Raw genomic sequence first — 20092 nt, 5'->3', positions numbered from 1 at the left:
TACACTACTTACGGATATTATCTGGGGTTTGGATTGCTACATACAATTGCCAGTAAAATTCACATTATTTCTGAGGGTGGCTCAGAGTGCAAAGCGATAGTGCAGAGTGAACACTCCTTTCTCTCCAGTAAATGTTACTGTATGTCCCGTGGCAGCCATAATCTGCTCTCCAGGTTCTCTCTTTTGTAGCTCTAAAGCCAGTCTCCACCGCTACTCTGAAAAGTCATTTTGTGGCTCAGCCAAATGGAGCCACCGTTGCACACAGATCTCCTGGCATCAGCCCAGGCTTGGCTGGCTGTCTCCTCCCCTACGCTGGCCACTTGTCCTCCCTCCTGCACCATTCCTCGGATTGTGGGGTTACATGGTGAACAGGATTGGAGAGGACCATCTAGAGAGAGGAATGGCCACACAACCACATCCTGAGTTCATCAAGCCCTTTGGTAGCCACCCAGTGTCTCCAAACCCAGTGCATAACCTTCAGCAGGCAGAGGGATCAGCAATTACTTACATGGCCTTTAGCTTGAGATAATAAAAGATTATAACCCCTGTCTCCATTGTTAAAGGAGACAGAGAGGGCTCAAATGGGCTTACGCACAGCTTTATGCCAGAGTAGGACTCCCAGAGCTTCTGGAGGATGTCCCAGCATTTCGTTTTCCTTCATACACATAGGATAGATTTTGTCCATATTGGGAAAACTACTGTTTTCCATTTTGACCACTGCAACCAAGCCAATGAAAACATTAGGATTCGGGGGGGGGGGGGGGGGGGGGGGCAGCGTTTGGGTTTTTTTTTTCCATTTCCAGAGCTTTTCAGGTATTATAAAGCAACTTCTGCTGAATAAGCCAGTAGGTCAGAAAGGCTGTTCTACAAGTGCATTGTTTGTTTGTTTGTTTGTTAATTAAGTTTGAATTGTTCACCACTCCTTTCATCCCTCTCTTCATGGGACTACATCAGGATTTCTTTTGTTTGCTACTGATAGCATTGGATGAAGGTATCACATAGTAGATCCTCTGTAAGCAAAACTGTCATTAGCTTTTCAACTGATCATAGATTTTCTAGGGACTCTGTCAAGCTTGTTTGACTCCATTCCTTGATGAGTGATATATCACTGGCTGCAGGAACCTAACAAAATGTTCACTCTGTCCTCAGTGCATTATCCAAGGTGGTTTTCAAGAGCCTGACTGTTCTATGCTGTATCTCTGCTAATATGGGTTGATCCACTACTATAAGGCCGTGTTGTTTGTGCCTGTTTTTTCAACACAAGCTGCAGCTGGTGCCCTTCTTCCACCTCTTTCTTCATCAGCCATCGCAATGGTGTTTTCATAAACCTCCACAGTTTTTAGTTGCTTGTCTTTGGCACCCTCCTGTTCTGCATTGACTTTGCAGCACTTGCAGAAGCCGCAGCAGTGTTTCCCACAAAAGGAGAGCGAAGACATAATTATATTGTCCCAGGGCTCTAGGGAGTGCATCCAGATGGGTAGGAAATCCCAATTTTGGAGCTTCTCAGGCAGTGAATGTGGTCGCTTTGACTGCATAATATTAATTACAACCACAGCAATAAAAAGAAGAAACAGGGGAAGGCAAACACCCAAAAGGACTGGCCAGCCTGCCAGTGACAGACCAAATACAAACAAAGGCAACAGAAAGAAGCAGAGGAGAAGATAAAATATAGCAAACCATCTGTACTTGGCTGTTATGTTCCCCAAGGTCTTGCACATGCGGATTGGCAGCCGGGTAAAGGGTAGTGGGTAAAACAAAATAATCCCAGAAATATTGAAGAAAAAGTGGCACAAGGCAATCTGAAAGCAAAAACATTTGAGAAGTGCATTAGCTAAAATGCCTTTAAATGCTCCTACCAACATGTTAATAACTTCCAGAGGCGCTAAGACTCCATAGTTTCCCTTCCCTTGCTCCACACTGTTTGTTCTTGTCTTTCGTGCTATTTCACTGCAGGGCCTTTCCTAGCACGAAGCAAGGACTCGGTAATACCTCATACATTGTAAAGATTGCTGCCTACAAACTGGGGACAGCTTTTGGACACAAGGCAAGCCTAGAGGGGATGGCATATCTCACAGATGCAGAAGTCTTAAAAATGCAGCTTTCAACTGCAAGAAATGGAGTCCCATCAGAAGTTAAGCTGACAAACCAAACAGCTTTCAGGGAACAGTCCCGTTGTTAGCAAGGCATGAGAACCACATGAGAACTGTCATTATTGGGTTCTGCATCCATAAGTTTTCAATGAAAAGATAAGAAGCATAAATTAGATATTGCATACAGGCTGTTGAGAAATTGTTAACAGTACAAATCTGGATTTTACAAAAACTAGCTAAAAGTTTATAGGGCACTGAGGAGATTCCTGGAATGTGACTTCGTCCAGTTTTTTTATAATAATTTGATTCACATAGTTCAAAATTGTTTTTTAAAAATTAAGCGTGAAGAGACACGTACTTGCTAAAGCTTTCAGAAGTCGCTTAAGGCAGAATAAGCATATTCTGAACAAAACAGTACATTCCCTGCTCACCTTATTTTCATTCTATAACTATTATCAGACTAAAGTAAATATGAAAGTTTATTTTTAAAGTACGTTATAAAAACAGCAAGTTATCACGAAATCTGAGCTTGGTCAAGATAGTATCTTCTCATGATTACATCTGTTCTACCATGCCTGAGAACAATAAAATGACTTCTGTAATTTTCTTGATTTATTGTGGCTAGTAAAAAACATTCATCCTATTCACAAAGGACACCTCATTATCTTTTCACTCTTTGATGTAGAGGGTTCATTCAAATGTTATCTGCTGCCTGGAATGTTCTTTACCGGGTGGTAAGTGGGAGCCCAAAGACAAGCTGCCTACTTTTCAAACAGTCTGAGGCAACAAGGAATTCAATAAACCCACTCAGGTTAGATTTACAATGAGAAAATAGATGCCATGATGCTCACTGCAACCTCAGGTAGGTAGACAACTTGCCATCTTAAGGGCTGTACATCCTTCACTTAGGTTACAGGATTCCCTGTATACTGCATGAACAGAGTTAGGGTCCTGAGGAGGGAACTTAGAGAAATTGGTAACCCTCATAGGGGACTACCTAAGAGGGTTGTCAGAGATGTGGGCACTGAATTCCAAGCTGCAGAGACACCACGCTCAGGGGTCGATTGGCCCACCCTTTGTCAGTTCTGAATTAATTCAGATCACGCCCAATTTACAAAAACAAGATTTTACTATATATTGACATTCTGGGAATGTTTAATACAAGCTTTTTGCTCTAGCAGTTGAAATGAATGAGCTGTCATTAATAGCACACACAAAATCAGGCATGACATCCATGGCATATTTGCATCAAAGCCAATTTTGTCAGGTTTTTTTTTAAGAAAAGTTGCAACTTCTAAATGAAGTCAAGGAAGTTTTATACTGACCTGTAAAGAATATTTTAAGGTACTCCCTGGACTTGCTAAAGCTGCGAGTATAGCTGTTGTGGTTGTGCCAATATTAGCTCCTAAGGTAAGGGGATAAGAGCGCTCAATGCTTATAACACCAATGCCTAGGAGAAAAGAAACAGGATTGAGTGGTTTCAGAATGATGGAGAAGATAAAACATGGCATTAAAGAATACAGTACTGACAACTTACCAACAAGGGGTGTAATAGCAGATGTGAAAACAGAACTACTTTGGACAATGAAGGTCATACCAGCCCCTGCAAGCATAGCCAAGTATCCAGCTAGCCAAGTAAAAGGAAATGGAAAATCTAAAAAAAATAGAGGGAGAACATTGTCTTTAGGATAACAGAATGCTCTATGTAACAGTAACGCAGCACTGAAAAGACTATTAAGCATGTAGAAACATTGTTTGCATATTGCCTCTTAAATGACAATTTTGGGTCAGAGTCAGTTCTACTACTCTAATTTACCCTGTTCACTGTACTCCCTCTCCAGTCTTCTACCACTGGATACGCTTTGAGGTGGATACTAGACTAGGCAGACATTTGTCCTGACCTAGGGTAGCACGTACGTTGTAATACAATTAGGTACAAGAAATATTTCCACAGAGGTCAACAGAAGCTCTTCTAGGTGTCTTGAGTGCCTTGGTTTCGGCAACCAAGAGCTCTGAAGACCATCCTGACAAAATCAGGTTGGTTGTTCTAACTAGTTTCAAGCAGATCACCTCCTAAAAATTCACTTGTTAACTCTTGCAAAGAAAAGCTAACCATGCTGATTAGAGAAGCTAGGCACAATGGTCCCCTGTAGTCTGCAGATTTAGGAGCGAGCCAAGAAGTGAGGACTTTAATCAATTGGGAATATGCAGAGGAACATAGAGTAGATCACAAATGAACAGTACCCAGCAGCTGATTACTTTCTACCCCTTGTTTTTTATTCAGGCAGTGTTCTTTGCCCAGGAGAAGAGAAGACAGAGCATGAGGACCACTTTGTTGCCTTCCCCATTTCTGTGAACTCTCTCTTCAACCACAGCCAGAGATGTGCCAGTTTTGCTTTTCTCTGCTACAGGTTCTAACCTCTCCATTCAAGGGAGAAGAAAGAAAAAGCAGCCAAGTGAAAAAAAAACCACATTTGCACTCAATAGATCCAGGCTGAAAAAACACCTGGAGAACATAGAGAAAGACAGAAAGTACAACTATTCAGGGCTGCCTTATCCTACTGAAGAGAGGGTTAAGCAGTGGAACAGGACAAGCAAAGGGAATTAGATCATTAATCACTACAAACTTTTTTTTAACTTTAGAAGAAACATGCAGGCTGTGTGCCAGAGCAGGCAATCATGATCTCAGCACTTCAGCGCTATCTTTTGAGGATGGGAACATTACATTTCTAACAGCTAATGATTATACATCAAGAAACAGAGCCTGGACTTTGGTCTCTGTTGCTGTTAATCTGCTGCAGTTCTCAAGCAAGCTGTTCTCTGATAAATTTTTAAAAGAAAGAAAATAACATGCTTGGGAGAAAAAAAGTTGGGGAGGGGCAGCGATTTTTGTTTAATACTGTTTTCTTTAAACTATTCTAGAATATCTGCCAGAACAGGAGATACATGCTCAATGTCCTTGTCATTCCTGAAAACAATCTTCAGGAAAAGCAGATAATTACCAGTGTTGATTGTCTTCTTGATAACGCTTGCCACTTGTCCTTTAAGCACAGAGTTTAATAGCTTAACAATCATCACCAAACAGGAGCACAGAACAAGCAGGGACAAAGCCAGAAGGATGAGACCGATGGCAAGATCTGGCAGGTCTGTGTCTGTAAAGAGGTGCTGGCCTGAAAAAGAAAAGGAAAATGAATTGGCCTAGCCACATTTTTCCTTCTGGTCCCAAGCCCAGCTCCAGTTTTCATACATGTCCCTAAGAAAATGGGACCAAAGCACACACGGCGTGAGGGGGTGATGCAAAGAGTGAAAACGCCACCTCCCTTGCTCCACAAAAGCCACGTCTGAGGGGGGCAAGCGGGGCTCTTCTGTGGACACACTTATAAAATACACAGTGGGCACCCCTGTGGGGCAGGCAGGAGCTGCTTGACCATGTGCAAGGGAGAGAAATACAACAGCACAAGGAAATTTTGGTGTGCTCCAAGCCGGATGGTGGGTTGGCTCTTCCCAGAGGTGGCCGCCTGCCTGAGAAGGGCTGTTCAAAGTCCTGAAGGGCATGCATAGGGATGGGGATATCCAAGCAACCATTACAGCAAAGTAACCGTAGCTCCAAGTCACCTAACAGCAAGGGTGACATGATACTGAAGATTTCAATTACTGATATCAGGGAGCGTGGAAAGAAATCCATCTGCAGCAGAGTTACCATGATGATACTGGTAACTCCAGCTGTGTAGCTATAACAGAGCACAGGCTGCTCTGACTGCACCTGCAGTAGTACCTTGTGTGCGTGTGCCTCTCGCTGTACCGCTGAAGTAGTCTGTTAACGCTATCAGAAAGCTATATATACATTTGTAAAGGTATTGCCAAAGAAATAGTTCTACTACTTACATTTACTGATATATTCTGTTTCAGTTACATTCTTGATGGTCCATGTTGTGTTTCCTTCGGTCCAGCAAAGGTCAGGAGATGTGCAGTTTTCTGAAGGTGGAATTGTGACATTCTGCAGTGTCTAAAGATTGCGAGACCAAGCAGACAGTTCGGTCACCTACAAGCCTTCATTAAGAACTCATGCAAAGTTCTAGGTTTTTACTATAACCAAGCATTCATCAGCTGAAGGCAGATTTGTAAGCTGGAGTGTAAGCTGGCACCACATTAATGACAAGGCAAAATTTTTTGCGTTCTTAAAATAAATGGTTGTGCTGTTACTCAAGTGAATCAATACAGCATTTAAAGATTAAAATATCCCCCAAACCTTCTACATTGTAATAACCATAGCACCATGTCATCAGTAGCTAAGAACTTTAACTACCGATGTCAGGATTTGTGGAATGAGGTTCATGTCTCGCTGCAGCTGGGGGACCGTGGCATAGCTTTTCCAGCCAGTGCCACAGCTTCCTTGGGTCAAAGAAAGACCTCTCGACTGTTGTCTTAACTGCAGTTAATGGTCTGGTGAGTACTGCAGAGGCCTGTGATTCAGAATACTACAATACTAGTGCAGCCTCTGTTGCTGGATGAGCACAAGCTGCTCATGCTGCCTTCCTATGCCTCAGTTTTCCTGTCTGTAGAGACAGACGTGCTGCTACTACTTTCTTTCTTAAAGCTCAAATGTTATGTAAGAGCTAATTACTAGCACTCTGATTAGCATTAGTCTTACTGAGCTGAACCTGAATTTCTGTTTACACCACAATAAAACCTTCCCTATAAGAGCTCCTAGCCCAGACATACTGCATTCTGATGCTAGGTCCATAAGCGCTCACGCAGATTAAGGAAGGGTTTTCTGACTGAATTGCACTTCGCCACGAGCGCAGCTAACAGCCAAGTGGACTCTGAACCTCACTGCTGAACAGGAGGTATCTTTAAGTTGTGTTTGAGTGATTCTCTTTTGCAGAAATGGGGAAAGAGGAATCCTGTTTTCTTGCTGGGGTCTGCCTGCAGACACCCACGTTCGCGTGACCCCCTCCAGCTGATGCAGAGGGGCAAAGCTGGGGGTGGATCCGGTGCCCCCGCATCGCCAGGGAGTGCCTGGTCTCCAGCCTCCCCAACGCGTCAGCCTTTGCAAACACAATGCAGTGTTATTTCTCACCTTCCTGAACTTTTTTCAGACATCTGAGTTTCAAAGCAGCTGCATTAGATCAAAATGTTTATCCTCATGTTTTGCTTTTAACATATGGAGTCTGCATGTATTTATCCCTACCATAAGTCTGTATAATCATTTCTGCCAGAAATGAGTTTAACACACTAGGAATGTAAATCATTTAAATGATCTTCCTCTTCCCCCACCAAGTTCAAGTCAAGCTTGTAGGGATTTCATGCGTTTTTGTAATTCGACTACATGTTTGGGCAGTAGTTACAGAGCCAAAATACAGGCAAACACAGAAAAAAACTGTGTATATGGAAGTGCTTTCTGTGTAGTTGCTTGTCTTCTAAGAGTGGGGGTACTGTAGGACTCAGGGGCTCCAGACCACACTGAGAGTTAGGCTGTGCCTGCTCTGGCAGCGCAGCGAAGGGGTAGCCAAGCGCAGGCTGGGATCCTGAAAGCAGTACAGCTGCCCACGGACGATGCCTCCCCTGAGATGAAACACCCAGCTCCTCAGCAGCGTAACCTGAGCAGTTTCACATTAGCACAGCTCTGCTCCTGGTGCTATCTCCCCAGCTAGCATTTCACTGGCCATCCAGACCATCATTCAACAGGAGCTGGCTCCTCTAAAAACCCAAGCACTTAATTTTAACCTCCGCTGTGTGTTCTTAAGTATCTTCTGCCTCAGGACTTCAGGAATTACTTTTCTATACATACCAACAAGTAGAATAGTCTCATTAGACATCCAAGGGATATTTCATGCTCTAATTGTTAGTTAGCTGAACAACGCAAACCAAACACTCAGCTCCACAGTTTACCAAAATACTCATTGGTGTCGATCTGGGCAACAGATTCCTTCAGGCTGCAGTGTTGCTTCGGTTAAGAACAACGGGACGTAGCCCCACAGAGGCTTTCTCCGAGGGCAGTTTTCCAAGAAAGCTGCAAATAACCAGCTGCCACCAGGTCACCCTAACACACATAAGACTAAAGCTGGTTTGATAGATAAATGGTGGGCAAAAAGATATTTTCTTTGGCCTGTACTGCAGATTTTTTCCACTTTCAGGGAGTTGGTAATCGTATCAGAGTTTAAAGGCATTTGGATGTGAAAGGAGAAAAAGGCTTGGCTCCAAACTACCAGTTCTGATAAGCAAGGGCCTGCATGGTACTGAAAGCAACAAGGTCAAGCTCACCACTGGTATGACAACCTTGATTTAAGTGGAGCAAAAACTACATTAAATTGTTTTCATTCTTTATCTGCTGCAAAAAAAAACTTATTTAAAAATCTAATTTCACAATCCTATGATAAGGAGTGTCAGCTATAGATAGGTAATATATTTTCTGAGGAACCTGGGAATGAATTTAGCATGATACTCACCACATTGGTTTCAGTTATGCACCAAATCTTTACCAGGCTTCTGTTTTTTGCTGATTCATCATTTGTAGCAATTGCATTTATTACTGACTTATCAAGCTTTAAAAAAAAAAAGAAGAAAAAAAAAAAAGCATTATTCCAACTTGCATCACACACTTCTGTTCAGCCTTACTCAAATAACTCCCTTTGGAAGCTCAACCACATAAAGCCTGCACAACCATCTCTAATGCTGGAGCCGCTGCCCAACAGGTAGGAGGGGCTTTACTCCCAGAAAAAGGTGCAACTCTACGGGCACAAACACTGTGTCTCATTCTCCCCAAATCATCCACCACTTCATCTCATTCTTTCTATATAAACAACTACACTGACACAACTACCTACATGCATTTACTGTCATTTTAGGAGTTGTGCACGTGTCCCCTGACCTCCAGCTGTCCCTCTGGATGTGTGCAAGTTTCAGTGTCATCTCTTCTGGTCCTATGCAGGTCTTCTGGATGTGCTAGGTTGCCCCAGCTAGTACTATCTGCCAATGTCTAGGTAACAGGCTGCCATCCCATCCATCCCACCCATCCAACGTGGCTGTATTTGTCCTCACCTGCCTTCCCAGTCCTCCTAGCTAGGTCTGTCATCATTATGGTGAAATGTGGGGGAAATAGAAATGGGAAATATAGAGCTGGGGCTTTATGAAATGCTAATAAAAAGAAGAATCCACCTGCTAATGAGCTTCACGCCAAGGACACAGAGAAGTGAGTGGGAGCCCCCCACTATATTCAGAGCATTTTGATTAGCTGTAACTGAACCAAGTAAGCAGCTTCCTTGAAGAGAGAAAGAGCTTACCTCAATGATGAGCTTTGTAAAGGGGTCTGTGATAACTTTTAGTAGCTCAGGGGCATCCTCACCACTTTCAAGGTGAAAGGATTCAACTATAGCACTGGTGAGATGGTAAAGATAGCCAGAAATAACTTCAATGGGCAACAGCGCAAACACAGCGAGCCAGTTAAAGAAATCATGGATTGTTGCCCCAGCAAAGGCCCTGTGAGAAAAAATTTAAAAACTTGCTTTTAATTAAACAGCATGTGCGCAACATCAATTAAATATTAAATCATAGAAGTGAGGATGAAGCCCATTTCAAGATAGGAATAATTTCATTTCTGGGGTCACAGCAGTTGGCTACTTTGCTATAGAGCGCTAAGTTGTCTCCACACTGTTGGCCGAGTGAAAGAACGAGCCAGCTGAGTGAAACAAGACAAACTAGGAAAGGCAAAAATGATCCTTAACACGAGATTGCCAAGAGTACTTGTCTGAAGAACAAAGTGGCTGTACAGCCTGCATTTGTTTTGCCTCTCACCCATTTTTGGTACATTTTTAATCCTCAGCCAGGGGTTGCCTCTGGGACCTGTTCTCCCTGACTCATGGCAGGAGATGGCTCTTTGTAGCCCTCTCACATGTTCTTGCAAACCGTTGGTGTACAGGTCCCTTCCAGCTTCTCCTCCACAGCCTGAGGAGCCACAGCGCTTCCTTCAGAGCCTTTAGCTAAGTGTATTTCATACGTCTGTTATGCCATAAATGGCAAGGTACCAAAGCCTCATATCCCTGCCAAGTTTACTGCCCATCTCCAATAAGCCATGAGCTCTCTCACTGATAACGTCAAGTGGCAGTCTACAAGTTGTCACTGTATATATTTGACAGCCAGAACACTTCATTTCTCTACAGTTACCAGCTCTTGCTCACTGTAGACTTAAAAAACCTTCAACAATTAAGTCTTTTAAGGAGATTAGACCAAAATACTCTAATATTAACTTCTTGTACAGCCCTCCCATAATTATGAGATAATCAAAGGTCGGTAGTTTAGTGGGAGAGTTAAAAATACATCCTTGTGCAAGAGCCAGTTAAAAATGGTGGATTCTTACAAAACCACAAAACTTTTAAAGGAACCCAATATGCTTCTCCAAGTATAGGAAGCCATATATCTAGACAGCATTATACCTTGGCCATGGCCATGCTTGTCACTTTCCTAACTAGACATTCAAATTTTGGCCAATAGAAAGGTTGAATGGCTGTAGTAGTGATAGGGAATATAGAAGAAAACCTACAAAGAGGGAAGAAAAGCAACTTTTCAGATCTAGTGTTTAAGTACAATACCTTCTAAATTCGTTCCTGTCCCCAGCTTGCATGAGTGCCACAATCGTGTTTGTAACTGAGGTGCCAATGTTTGCCCCCATTATGATAGGAATAGCTGATCGAACAGTCAGCACTAGAAAGCAGAAAAGGAAGCACCGAATGAAAAAAATCAGATCATCAGCAAGCTCTTTGTTTCAATGAAAATTAACATCTATTAATGTCACTGGAACCCTGACTTCTCTTGATGTCACTGGGATTAGGTGCTCCAATCCAGATATGTTTGCTTTAATCAAGCCCCCTGGGAACGTGGTACTCCCATAGTCCTGTGATCCCCACCAAAACTGCAGCCCATGGTTATCATTTTTCACCACACATTAGAGGGCCAGAGTAAGATAAATTCTCTTTTTCCTGGGCATTTTGTTTGAAATGATGCCACAGAAACAAATTAAGTTCAGTAACTGGCTAGCATGAGAAAAGTATGCAGATACTTCCAAAATTAATGCATTCAATGCCAAGGTTTCCAATTATTTTCATTGCAGTTGTGGACTTACTATTATTATTAATATTATTATTATTATTATTATTACTACTGCTACTACTACTACTGTTATTATTATTATTACTTTTTAAATTTTTATTTTATATCAGTGCCACAGCTGTGAAAATCTTTTTCTGCAGTCTCTACTCTTACACCCAAAGCTTCTACAACTTGAACACAGTTGGGAATGTTTGGACCCCAGACTGACATTTATGATTGATTTCTAGGAAGATACTCTAAGTAGACTTACGTGTGGAGGACACCATGCTGACCACAATGGATGAAGAAGTGCTGGAGCTCTGGACCATAACGGTCACCAGAACTCCAATCACCAATCCCGCAACAGGATTAGACAGCACTGAATCATCCTGAAAAATGTCCCCTGCTGCTTTACCTACAAAAAACATATTCTCAGAGTGAGGGAAGTGCAAGTTAAAGTCCGTATTATCAGAGCGTTTAATTAAAGATCATTCAACCATTTAATTGATACATATATAGCTATGCTTGCCAGCCAAAAAATGTACAAGATGATGTAGCCCAGGGATTCAAATTCAGGTCTTGAACTCTCAGCTTCTAATTTTTCAGAAAATACTTTATGTTCTCTCATTTCAGTGACTGAACAAGGTCTACTGAACTCTGCAGAGAACCATATAAAACTACAGCCATCAGAGGAAAGACTGTATGGTAAAAAACCCACACATGCATAGATTTAAATGCTATTACTGCCTTCATATTTTTGGTTACTGCATCAAGGAAAACTATTTTAATAACCCTGAGTAATTCTGTTCCTATAGCTTTCTGTGCTGACAAAAATCCAAAGTACCTCCACAGAAGCTCATACATTTCTCTGATAACTCTTCTGAATCCTTCAGCAGAATTCAACCCTTGGAGACAGGCAAATGCAAAAAATACATTTCAAGAGTTTTCATCTTTGAAAGACTTGGGGGACATTTCAGTGCTGGGTGCTTTGATCAAGAGTGCAATTTTCATATTTCACCTTGTTGAAGTGTCTTTCACATGAGACAAATTTATGCACAGATGTATTTGTGTAAACCAAAGTAACAGGAACCTACTAAGAAATCAGGGCCAATAATCTCTACATCAACAGCTCCTTGGAATTTGAGAAACAGAGGCACTTTCAAACAAAGGAAGGTCAGTCTTCAATCAGAGCTACTTCCTTCTGAATCTATATCTCAATACATAAGTCTATGGAGAATGTTCTTGAAGAGTGATACTTGTAATTTACTCACTCAGATGAAACTTACTGCCTCATTTATAGTTTATTCTGGATATTTTAGACATTTTCATACCTCCTACCAGTTGAAAAGCAGAGCTCAGTACATCCAGAGAACACACGAACAAGTAGAGTAATCCAAGTAGCATAATAAACTTCCCTATCCCGTAGAGTACACGAATGATTTTTCCTTTTCTATCCAGTTCTGCAAAACAAATACGTTATGCATAAAAGATTTGCTTGATGTGTCTGATGTTCTCTCTTGAATAGTCTAGCACGCAAGCAGAGACTACGGAGTCAAAGAGAGTGTTGTGACCCCAGTACTTGATTAAACCCAAAACAATGTTCTCCTTAATCAAATTTTAACTGCAGAAGCAGGTAGTTCATTTACCTGGTTTTATCACGTAAAAGCTTTTGGTATGTGACAAAAGCCTTACAAAGTCTGAGATTGACCCTCAGTTTTACACAGTCATCCTACTGAGTAAAGAAAGACCAATAGGAGCCTGGATAAAAAAAATATTAGTTTTGGATTGTTTTCCATATATCTCCTTGTGTTTTAAGGAGGATAAGCAGAATGATTTCCAGATTTTTCTTAACTGACTAGATATAATATCCCCATTCACTGTTGGGGAAGGTGAGACAGAGTGTAAAGCCTAGATCTGAAAACTCCTCAAATCTTAAATTGAGTTCTACAGCAAATATCATTTCAGAAAAATAACCAAGACAAAGAGAGCAGAAATGATGGAAAAAATAAGTACAGGTAACATATTTACTGAGAAATGGCTACCTGACCACTTGACCCCAGTGTCCTGCAGTTCCGGCAGAGCCCATGGGTCACCTTCTTCTGGCGTTGTCTCATCTATCAAGGCTATTGTGGAAAACGCAGGTTGAATTTCTCCTTTATTTCCAAGTGAAGCCACGTTGCCTGATGAAATAGAACATTTAAGAAAAACGGTTTAATTACTTTCCATCTTCTCAAAGGAGCCCCAAAACTTCTTTATCTCTGTAACTCACAGGCAAGCTCACATTACCTTTGTGATTTTCTCCTTCTTTCCCAGCCATGTTCTGGTTTTGTTTGGAGGAGTCCCCAATATAGTTATTGGTTTCAGGCTTTTCCACCTCAGGCCAGGGAGCCATGATCTGTGACTAACAAAGTAGTGCTGATTAAAATGCAGGTGCAATCAAAATATTCAACTTACAACAGGGTATGTGAGAAATGTTATCAAGTTTAAGAGCAAAAGAGATGGAAATGGAATGGAAGCAATTTGTCCTTGAACACAGCTTTCTATTAATGTTTATGAATCATTCCTTTATTTGTGAAATTGATTTCTCAGTTATGTTTAAAGCACACAGTTGATTTATTTGTGCAATTTACACAATTAAAAAAAATTATTTCCATCTCATGCCTGTATTTTTCTTCACTTTTAACTGCCATGAAGGCAAAGATTTCTCTGCTTTCCAAACCTTAGGCATTTCTTTTCTCCAATTCATTTTATCTCCTTTCAGCAAAAAGTCAGAGCACTGTTTTACTTTCTTCCACCTTCTGGATTTAACTGACTGCCTTTACCAAACTGGTAATTCAATATACAGACCTTAGCAAAGAAAGTTCTTCCCTAAAGCATTGCCTAGTTTGGGTCACACATGCTAAACGCAGTCTTCCTGGAAGCATGGAGGACAACGTGGCCCTGGACAAGGTGGAGGAAGACCCCAGAGTTTTGAGCTCCAGAAAGATGCTTGCTGAACAACTGGACAAGAGCGTAATTAGACGTCAGTGGCCATTTGCAGGTTATTTGCCTGCAACTCACAGCTGATGCTGCAAGTGAAGCTGAGTTAGTGGCAGCAAGGTCAGGCTCACGCATCTCACGTAGGCTCTCTGTCTGAACTTCTTCCTTCCTGACCCCTTCTGAGCACATTTGACATGCACGGTAATGTTAAGAAATAATAACTTAAAAAATAAGACATCACATGGCCAAATCCTGCCGGCACAGGTACAAGCACATGTGACAGACCTAGACCAGGCACAAGAGGAGGAGGCAGCTGTTCCTTGAACCAAAACCTGGAAGAGTCCTACTTATTTACTTCCCCATTATCGGAAGCCAGAGGGAGGGACACGAAAGAGGGGGAAGTGACCATGGGGAGGCAAGGCTATATATGATAATGTTTCTACCTTTCCAGGCTTCTAAGGCTGTTGTTTAGCTCAGTCAGTGTGAGTGATACCTCAGTGGAAAGGATGGGAGAAGTGAACCCTACCCAGAAAAGCCTCACCTTCGGGTCTGTCTCTTCCACCCTCTCTGCCACGCGAGTCGGTCAGTGCCACGGCAAAGCTGCCCCGCGGCCACCGCATCTGGCACCCGCGCGGCTGAAACGCGGGCGAGCCAATCTGCCTGCAGTGCTCCTCGTAAACAGGGCACCTGCGCCCAGCCTCCACAAGTCAGTCTCGGAGTTGGTATCGTGCTCTCGTAAACAAGGTTCACCTGCATTTAGCAGCCACTCTGAGGGACTATAATTAATCATTCATTTAATCATAATCCTTTATGTGGCTGATGGTGAAAAAGTTTTGTCCCTGCACACCTCAATAAGCCACACATCCTCCTCCTTTAGCCAGGAAGGAAACGTCACAGACAAAATCACTCATGTCTTATTGTAACAGAGGAGGGTATTGTTTTCTGGCACTCCACAAAGAGAAGAGTATCTCCCTTTCCACGTTAGCAGGAAAAATTATTCTACAATCCCATTAGCAAAAGCTCTGCTTTTACACATTCTTTATCCGTGATGTAAGGTCCAGACCAGCTCCCAAGATACACAAAGAAAGATCTCAGAACAGATGGAAGAAAATCACTCTTGCTTGTTTCAACAAGGGTTTCCATTTGCTTGGAGCAAATTCTCATATTTTCACCCATGCCAACAATCTCCAAGCCCCACCCATGCCAGAACACCTCCATCTTGTTAAACGAGTTTCATTTATACATGTTCAGCATTTAAAGAGCTCTAAAAAAATAACTGCTCAGCACAAGTGCTTCTTAAGTGAAATACAATTGTGAAAACGCGTTGGAAATTCGGATGTGAAGTTGCATTGTCGACATATTCCCACCATGGAGAGACACAGAACATGCTGGACCCCCAGCCCTAGAGATGCCATCAGTATTTTTACAGCTCTTCTGTTGCACTCAGTATGGAAATGAAGGATTCAGCCTGCATTATTACTGTATTGAAACCAAGCTGATGCATTCACTGGAGAAACTGGAGCTTGAAAACGTCAGCAGACAAACAGCCTCTATGTCTCCTAAATAAACTCTTCCCATTCAAGAATTCAGCAGGGCATTTCTTCATAATAAGCATCTCCCATGTTCCTGAAGTGCTCAGGATCCCACAGGTACGTCATGTATTATTATTGTTTTTGCTTTATGTGATTAAATACCATAGAATGAGAGTTGACCACCTCTGTGGGGAAGGTTTTTTACAGATATGTATATAAAATTATTCATATGAGCCCTAGTCAACCTCCAATTTGGGAAGGTAGACTTGAATACCGGAGGCCTTTACAGTATTTGCCTTATGCATTTGGATTTGCAGAGGTATTACTAGAACAGCCCGTTCTGTGTGATTGGTATCAAGGACTGATGAAAGCAGAACCATCTAGATCCTTGAAGCGCTACCAAAGCTGTCAGCTGTCTCCAGATGCTGACTTTTGTTAAGAGGAACAGCTGAGAAGATAGTTTACAGCCACCTGATACTCTACTAGAGTCCTGGCCACAGCTACTTACTGTTAATTAATCGCTGAGCTACAAGGGTAATCTACATTCTACAGTTTTCCCTTCAAAGAATTCTTCCTTGGCCCAAATGCAGACATTAACATCTTGAGAAAACACTCAGAAGAAAACCTGGGTGCTGCGGAGGAGCGGAGCAGCGGGGTGACAAAGCTAACTGCATCATTCCCTGGCAGCTCCTACGCGCCTTTGGAAAGGCTGACGTCAGGCAGAGTATAAAAGACCAACATCACTGACGCAGGATATAAATGACAATGAAAACCCTAATAGTGGTTTACTTTTGAACACCGAAGGCATAACTACACTGCGAAGGAACATGTTAGAGAACGGGCAGAGGATGGGCCGGTGACGACGCACACCGCAACAAGGAGCTACGTTCAGCTGGACGCACCGGTCCAGGTCCAAAGGCAGGACAGCCACAATTGCTGGATGAGGTGCCCGGAGGGACGAGGTCTGCCCATGCCTGTGCCAGCCCGGCTGTCTCCGCGCCGCACTGGCGGGACGCCGGCCAGGACGCCTGCACCCAGGCCGTAGTCATGGAGCTCGCGTCCAGATAAGCACCGGCGTTTTGGACATCCACCTGTCCGGAGCCGTGCTGAAACGGGAGCTAATCTCCTCCTGAACGCGGCAGGTCAAAATATGCTATGCATATTGCAAAGGTCTGAAAACTAATGCCTGCGCAAACTGTAATCCAGTCCGTTTCGGCGAACCTCGCGGCAAATCCTCTCACACCGTCGCGCGTGCTCCTTTCGTTATAAGTATAGTCTTTCCTCGCCTTCGGAAAATGCTAACTACGTCTGACATCCTTCCTAACTCCAAAAGAAACTGAAACCTCCCGCTCCTAAGAGGGAGATAGATGGAAATCAGTGGCATTCAAATTCTGAAATTAAATGTGAGAGAGAAAAAGCCGAAGCCAAAGTGGGCTCCCGTGGTTTTTATATGCATACTGACTCTCTCACTGCAGCATTTCAAAGAGTTAAAGTCTCTGGGGAATTATCTGCGCAACACCAGGTGTCATGAAGTTGCCCCACGTTCCTCAGTGACTCACTGGACTGTAACAGCATTGCCTCTCTTGCAGGGCTAGACTCTCAGTGCTTTTCAGTTTTAAATCAGAAACAGTCGTAAACGTATTTATTTTGCTGGACTTAACATGGAGAATATGAACTACCACTTGCATGTGCCTGGATGGTATTGTTTGTACCCCTCCACCCGTGACAGCTCACTAAAAGGCCACGTTGTGCCTGAAATAAGAACTACAAAGCAGTAAGCCTTAAAGAAATCTCACCTCCAGTGGAACATACCCAGTCAAATCAAGATGAAACAAAAGTACTGGAGAAAATAGCAGTATTTTCAAAACCAACTGGTAATAACTGCAACAACCACCAACAGGACCATACATGTGCCTACAGGTTGCCTAAGCAGCTCCAAATCAAGTTTTGGGTGCAGCCAGGCTTTCCACTCTCTCGGTCACTCCTTTCTCAGCTTTTCTACAAAAACCCATCACTTCCTTGTCGTTCACCACTGTGCTACAGTTTTTATGCTAAAAAGGGATTTATCAGATAATTTGATATCTGACTACATGACTTAGTAAATATGAATATTTACCAAACATACTTCATAGGAATAAATACCAAGCTACACAGCAATCCTTCTTATCCACAGTTTGAAGAAATACTGCCTCAAAGTGTATCATTTCCAACACAGAAGCACATTATGTAGACACAGGAAAGAAGAAAACCTCAGCCAGCACAAATTCGTTCAGTAGCTTTACATGAGCTGATAATTTTGCCCCAGAACCTGTTCCATGGCAGCCACAGAGCCCCAGGTGCAACGACTTAAACAAACACCAGCAATGATTCAGCCTTGCTAGGAGCAAGTCTTGTCTTTACCCTGGCACCAGCTGCTTCCTTGGGGCTTTTTCTCTGAATAAGTTAGCAGGCTTAGCCAGGATGTAAACTTTCAACTAACGTAGTAGTAAAGGAAAAAAAATCGATATGTGAAAGCTAAAAAAAGAAAAAAAGAGCATTGTGCTCACTGTTTATTCCTATGTATCCCTGAGACTTACTGCTCACAAGCTTGAATCTAACACATAGCAAAACTGAAAAAACATATAAAACAACCTAGTACAGAGAACTAATTTCTAAGCAAGTCCAGAGAGAAAATGAGTCCCCAACATTAATTTTTGCATTCACAATCAAGCAAAGCACCAGACACTGCCACTGAGAAGCCAGAGCCAGGAAACATCTGTGAGCTACTTCAAATGCCTAGTAGGTATTTAAATAAAGCAACAAAAAATAATAATCCCACCAACAAGAAAATACAACAGATCTACCCCATCCCAAACACAAAACACACAGTAAAGAATTGAGAGAGGAAAAAGTAATGACATTAAAAAGACTTACTGATCTAATGGAAGAGCTGCTAATAAAAGTTACTGAGAAACCAGCTGATTTCTGCCTACTGCCACATTAGTTGAGCTAACTACATTAGACTAATGTATTCCTTTTGCCTCCGTGTATCAAACTGAATTAGCATAAGAAAATGTTTCCATCAAGAATAGCCTGACACGGCCATAGTGCAGCACACAGACTTTACACACTATCTATGCTAACACACAAACTGACAGTATTTCCTTCCAATGTTTCATTAATCAAATCCTAGACATTTTCCAGTATCCATTACCACTGATTACTGTGACTTAAAAACTCACTTCTTTTCAATCCAGATAATAGTTAAAACAATACTTTCTTATGCTATAGGCAGTTATTTCTGGGGTTTTTTTGATAGCTGCTAATAAAATGCTTTTTTTCTTTATCATGTTCCATAAAAATAAATCTAGTTATTTGCAGGCAAAATGTAGCACAGTTTGGTTTTAGAACTATGATTTTTTTTATCACTTCCTTAAAATACAAAAGCAGTTGAAAGAGCACAAGGTGAAAATGCTAACAAGTGGATGTCATTTCACATGCCACTCCAGTTCCCCACCTTAGCTCTCTGTTGCCATTCCTTGAGCTGCAAAAGCAGAGCTTTGGATTTATAAGCTAAACAAGTTCGAAAAAGAAGAGAAGAAAACTTGGTCTTAGTTGTTCTTACTTACCACTTCTTTATTCCCAGACAACAGAGCGAATGGATCAACTGGGCAGCCACTGCAACCTGCAATATATATAGACAGGTGTTGAGCAAAGTTTGCTTTCATCACCGCGCACTAACATTCCTATTTTACAGTCCAGAGGCACTGCCTACCTGCAACTTAATGATCACAATCAACCTTTTTTTAGCAGGAGTGGGCAGCAACCAAGACTGATAAAACTACGGACTATTTCACACTTATCACATTCTAAAAAATGTCCCATCAGCATTTAAGTACAAGTTACTTATGTGTTCATGTGAATGCTGGGAAATGGTTTGTTCCAGCCTGAAAAATTGCCATCCGCCCGATCATTCAGTAATCTTTTTTCCAATAATAATTTTCCAAAAATATTTTGCAATCTCAAAAGTCTGTCAAAAGGGTGTGAAGAAGATGTAGTACTGTTATTTGTCTGTTCAGGTGCCTATTAATCTGCCTAAGAACAGAAGTGAAGGAGAATCAGATAAAAAGCGGTGTAAGGAGGAAACACGTAAGAACTTCTTTGAGAACAGAGGATGGAGTTTCATTCTTATCAGTGCTCAGTGTTTACAATTAAGGCGAGCTCATTAGCATTTTGGCTGTGGCTCTCCTTTCTAAATGAGATTTAAAGATGTAAGGACACCTTTGATAATCGCATTCAGAATGCTAGCAAAGAAGCAGACTATATGACAAATAAGTTATTCAATAAATATGGTATGGTATTACAGATTAGACAAAGCAGTCACCAGCATTTGCTGTCTGTTCTACCGATGAGCTTAATGGGGAGCTG

General features: G+C 42.1%; 1 protein-coding gene across 2 annotated transcripts; it reads right to left on the bottom strand.

Moving 5' to 3' along the window:
• Positions 1-768: 768 nt before the first annotated feature.
• SLC34A2 (solute carrier family 34 member 2) lies at positions 769-19411 on the bottom strand. Of its 2 annotated transcripts, none has more exons than XM_075041076.1 (13): positions 19294-19411; positions 13461-13575; positions 13217-13354; positions 12506-12634; positions 11446-11589; positions 10679-10790; positions 9374-9569; positions 8540-8635; positions 5976-6096; positions 5093-5260; positions 3628-3744; positions 3416-3540; positions 769-1799 (listed from the first exon to the last, which is right to left on the bottom strand). In XM_075041076.1, exons 1-13 carry the CDS (start codon positions 19390-19392, stop codon positions 1224-1226), a joined length of 2136 nt encoding a protein of 711 aa, XP_074897177.1. In that variant the 5' UTR covers positions 19393-19411; the 3' UTR covers positions 769-1223. The 2 variants fall into 2 exon arrangements, with proteins under 2 accessions (XP_074897177.1, XP_074897184.1); XM_075041083.1 differs by lacking the exon at positions 19294-19411 and adding an exon at positions 18599-18645.
• Between the last annotated feature and the right edge of the window lie 681 nt (positions 19412-20092).

This window comes from Buteo buteo, chromosome 1 (assembly GCF_964188355.1).
Source record: "Buteo buteo chromosome 1, bButBut1.hap1.1, whole genome shotgun sequence".
Taxonomy (NCBI): Eukaryota; Metazoa; Chordata; class Aves; order Accipitriformes; family Accipitridae; genus Buteo; species Buteo buteo.
This window is presented reverse-complemented; position numbering and strand designations above follow the sequence as displayed.

Excerpts from the sequence above, each read along its gene's own strand:
- SLC34A2 (XM_075041076.1), bottom strand. The coding sequence starts at position 19,392 with ATGAAAGCAAACTTTGCTCAACACCTGTCTATATATATTGCAGGTTGC. Across the intron at positions 13,355-13,460 it reads AGAAGGAGAAAATCACAAAG|GCAACGTGGCTTCACTTGGA; the intron begins GTAATGTGAGCT and ends CTATTTCATCAG. Across the intron at positions 1,800-3,415 it reads CCTTAAAATATTCTTTACAG|ATTGCCTTGTGCCACTTTTT; the intron begins GTCAGTATAAAA and ends TTTTGCTTTCAG.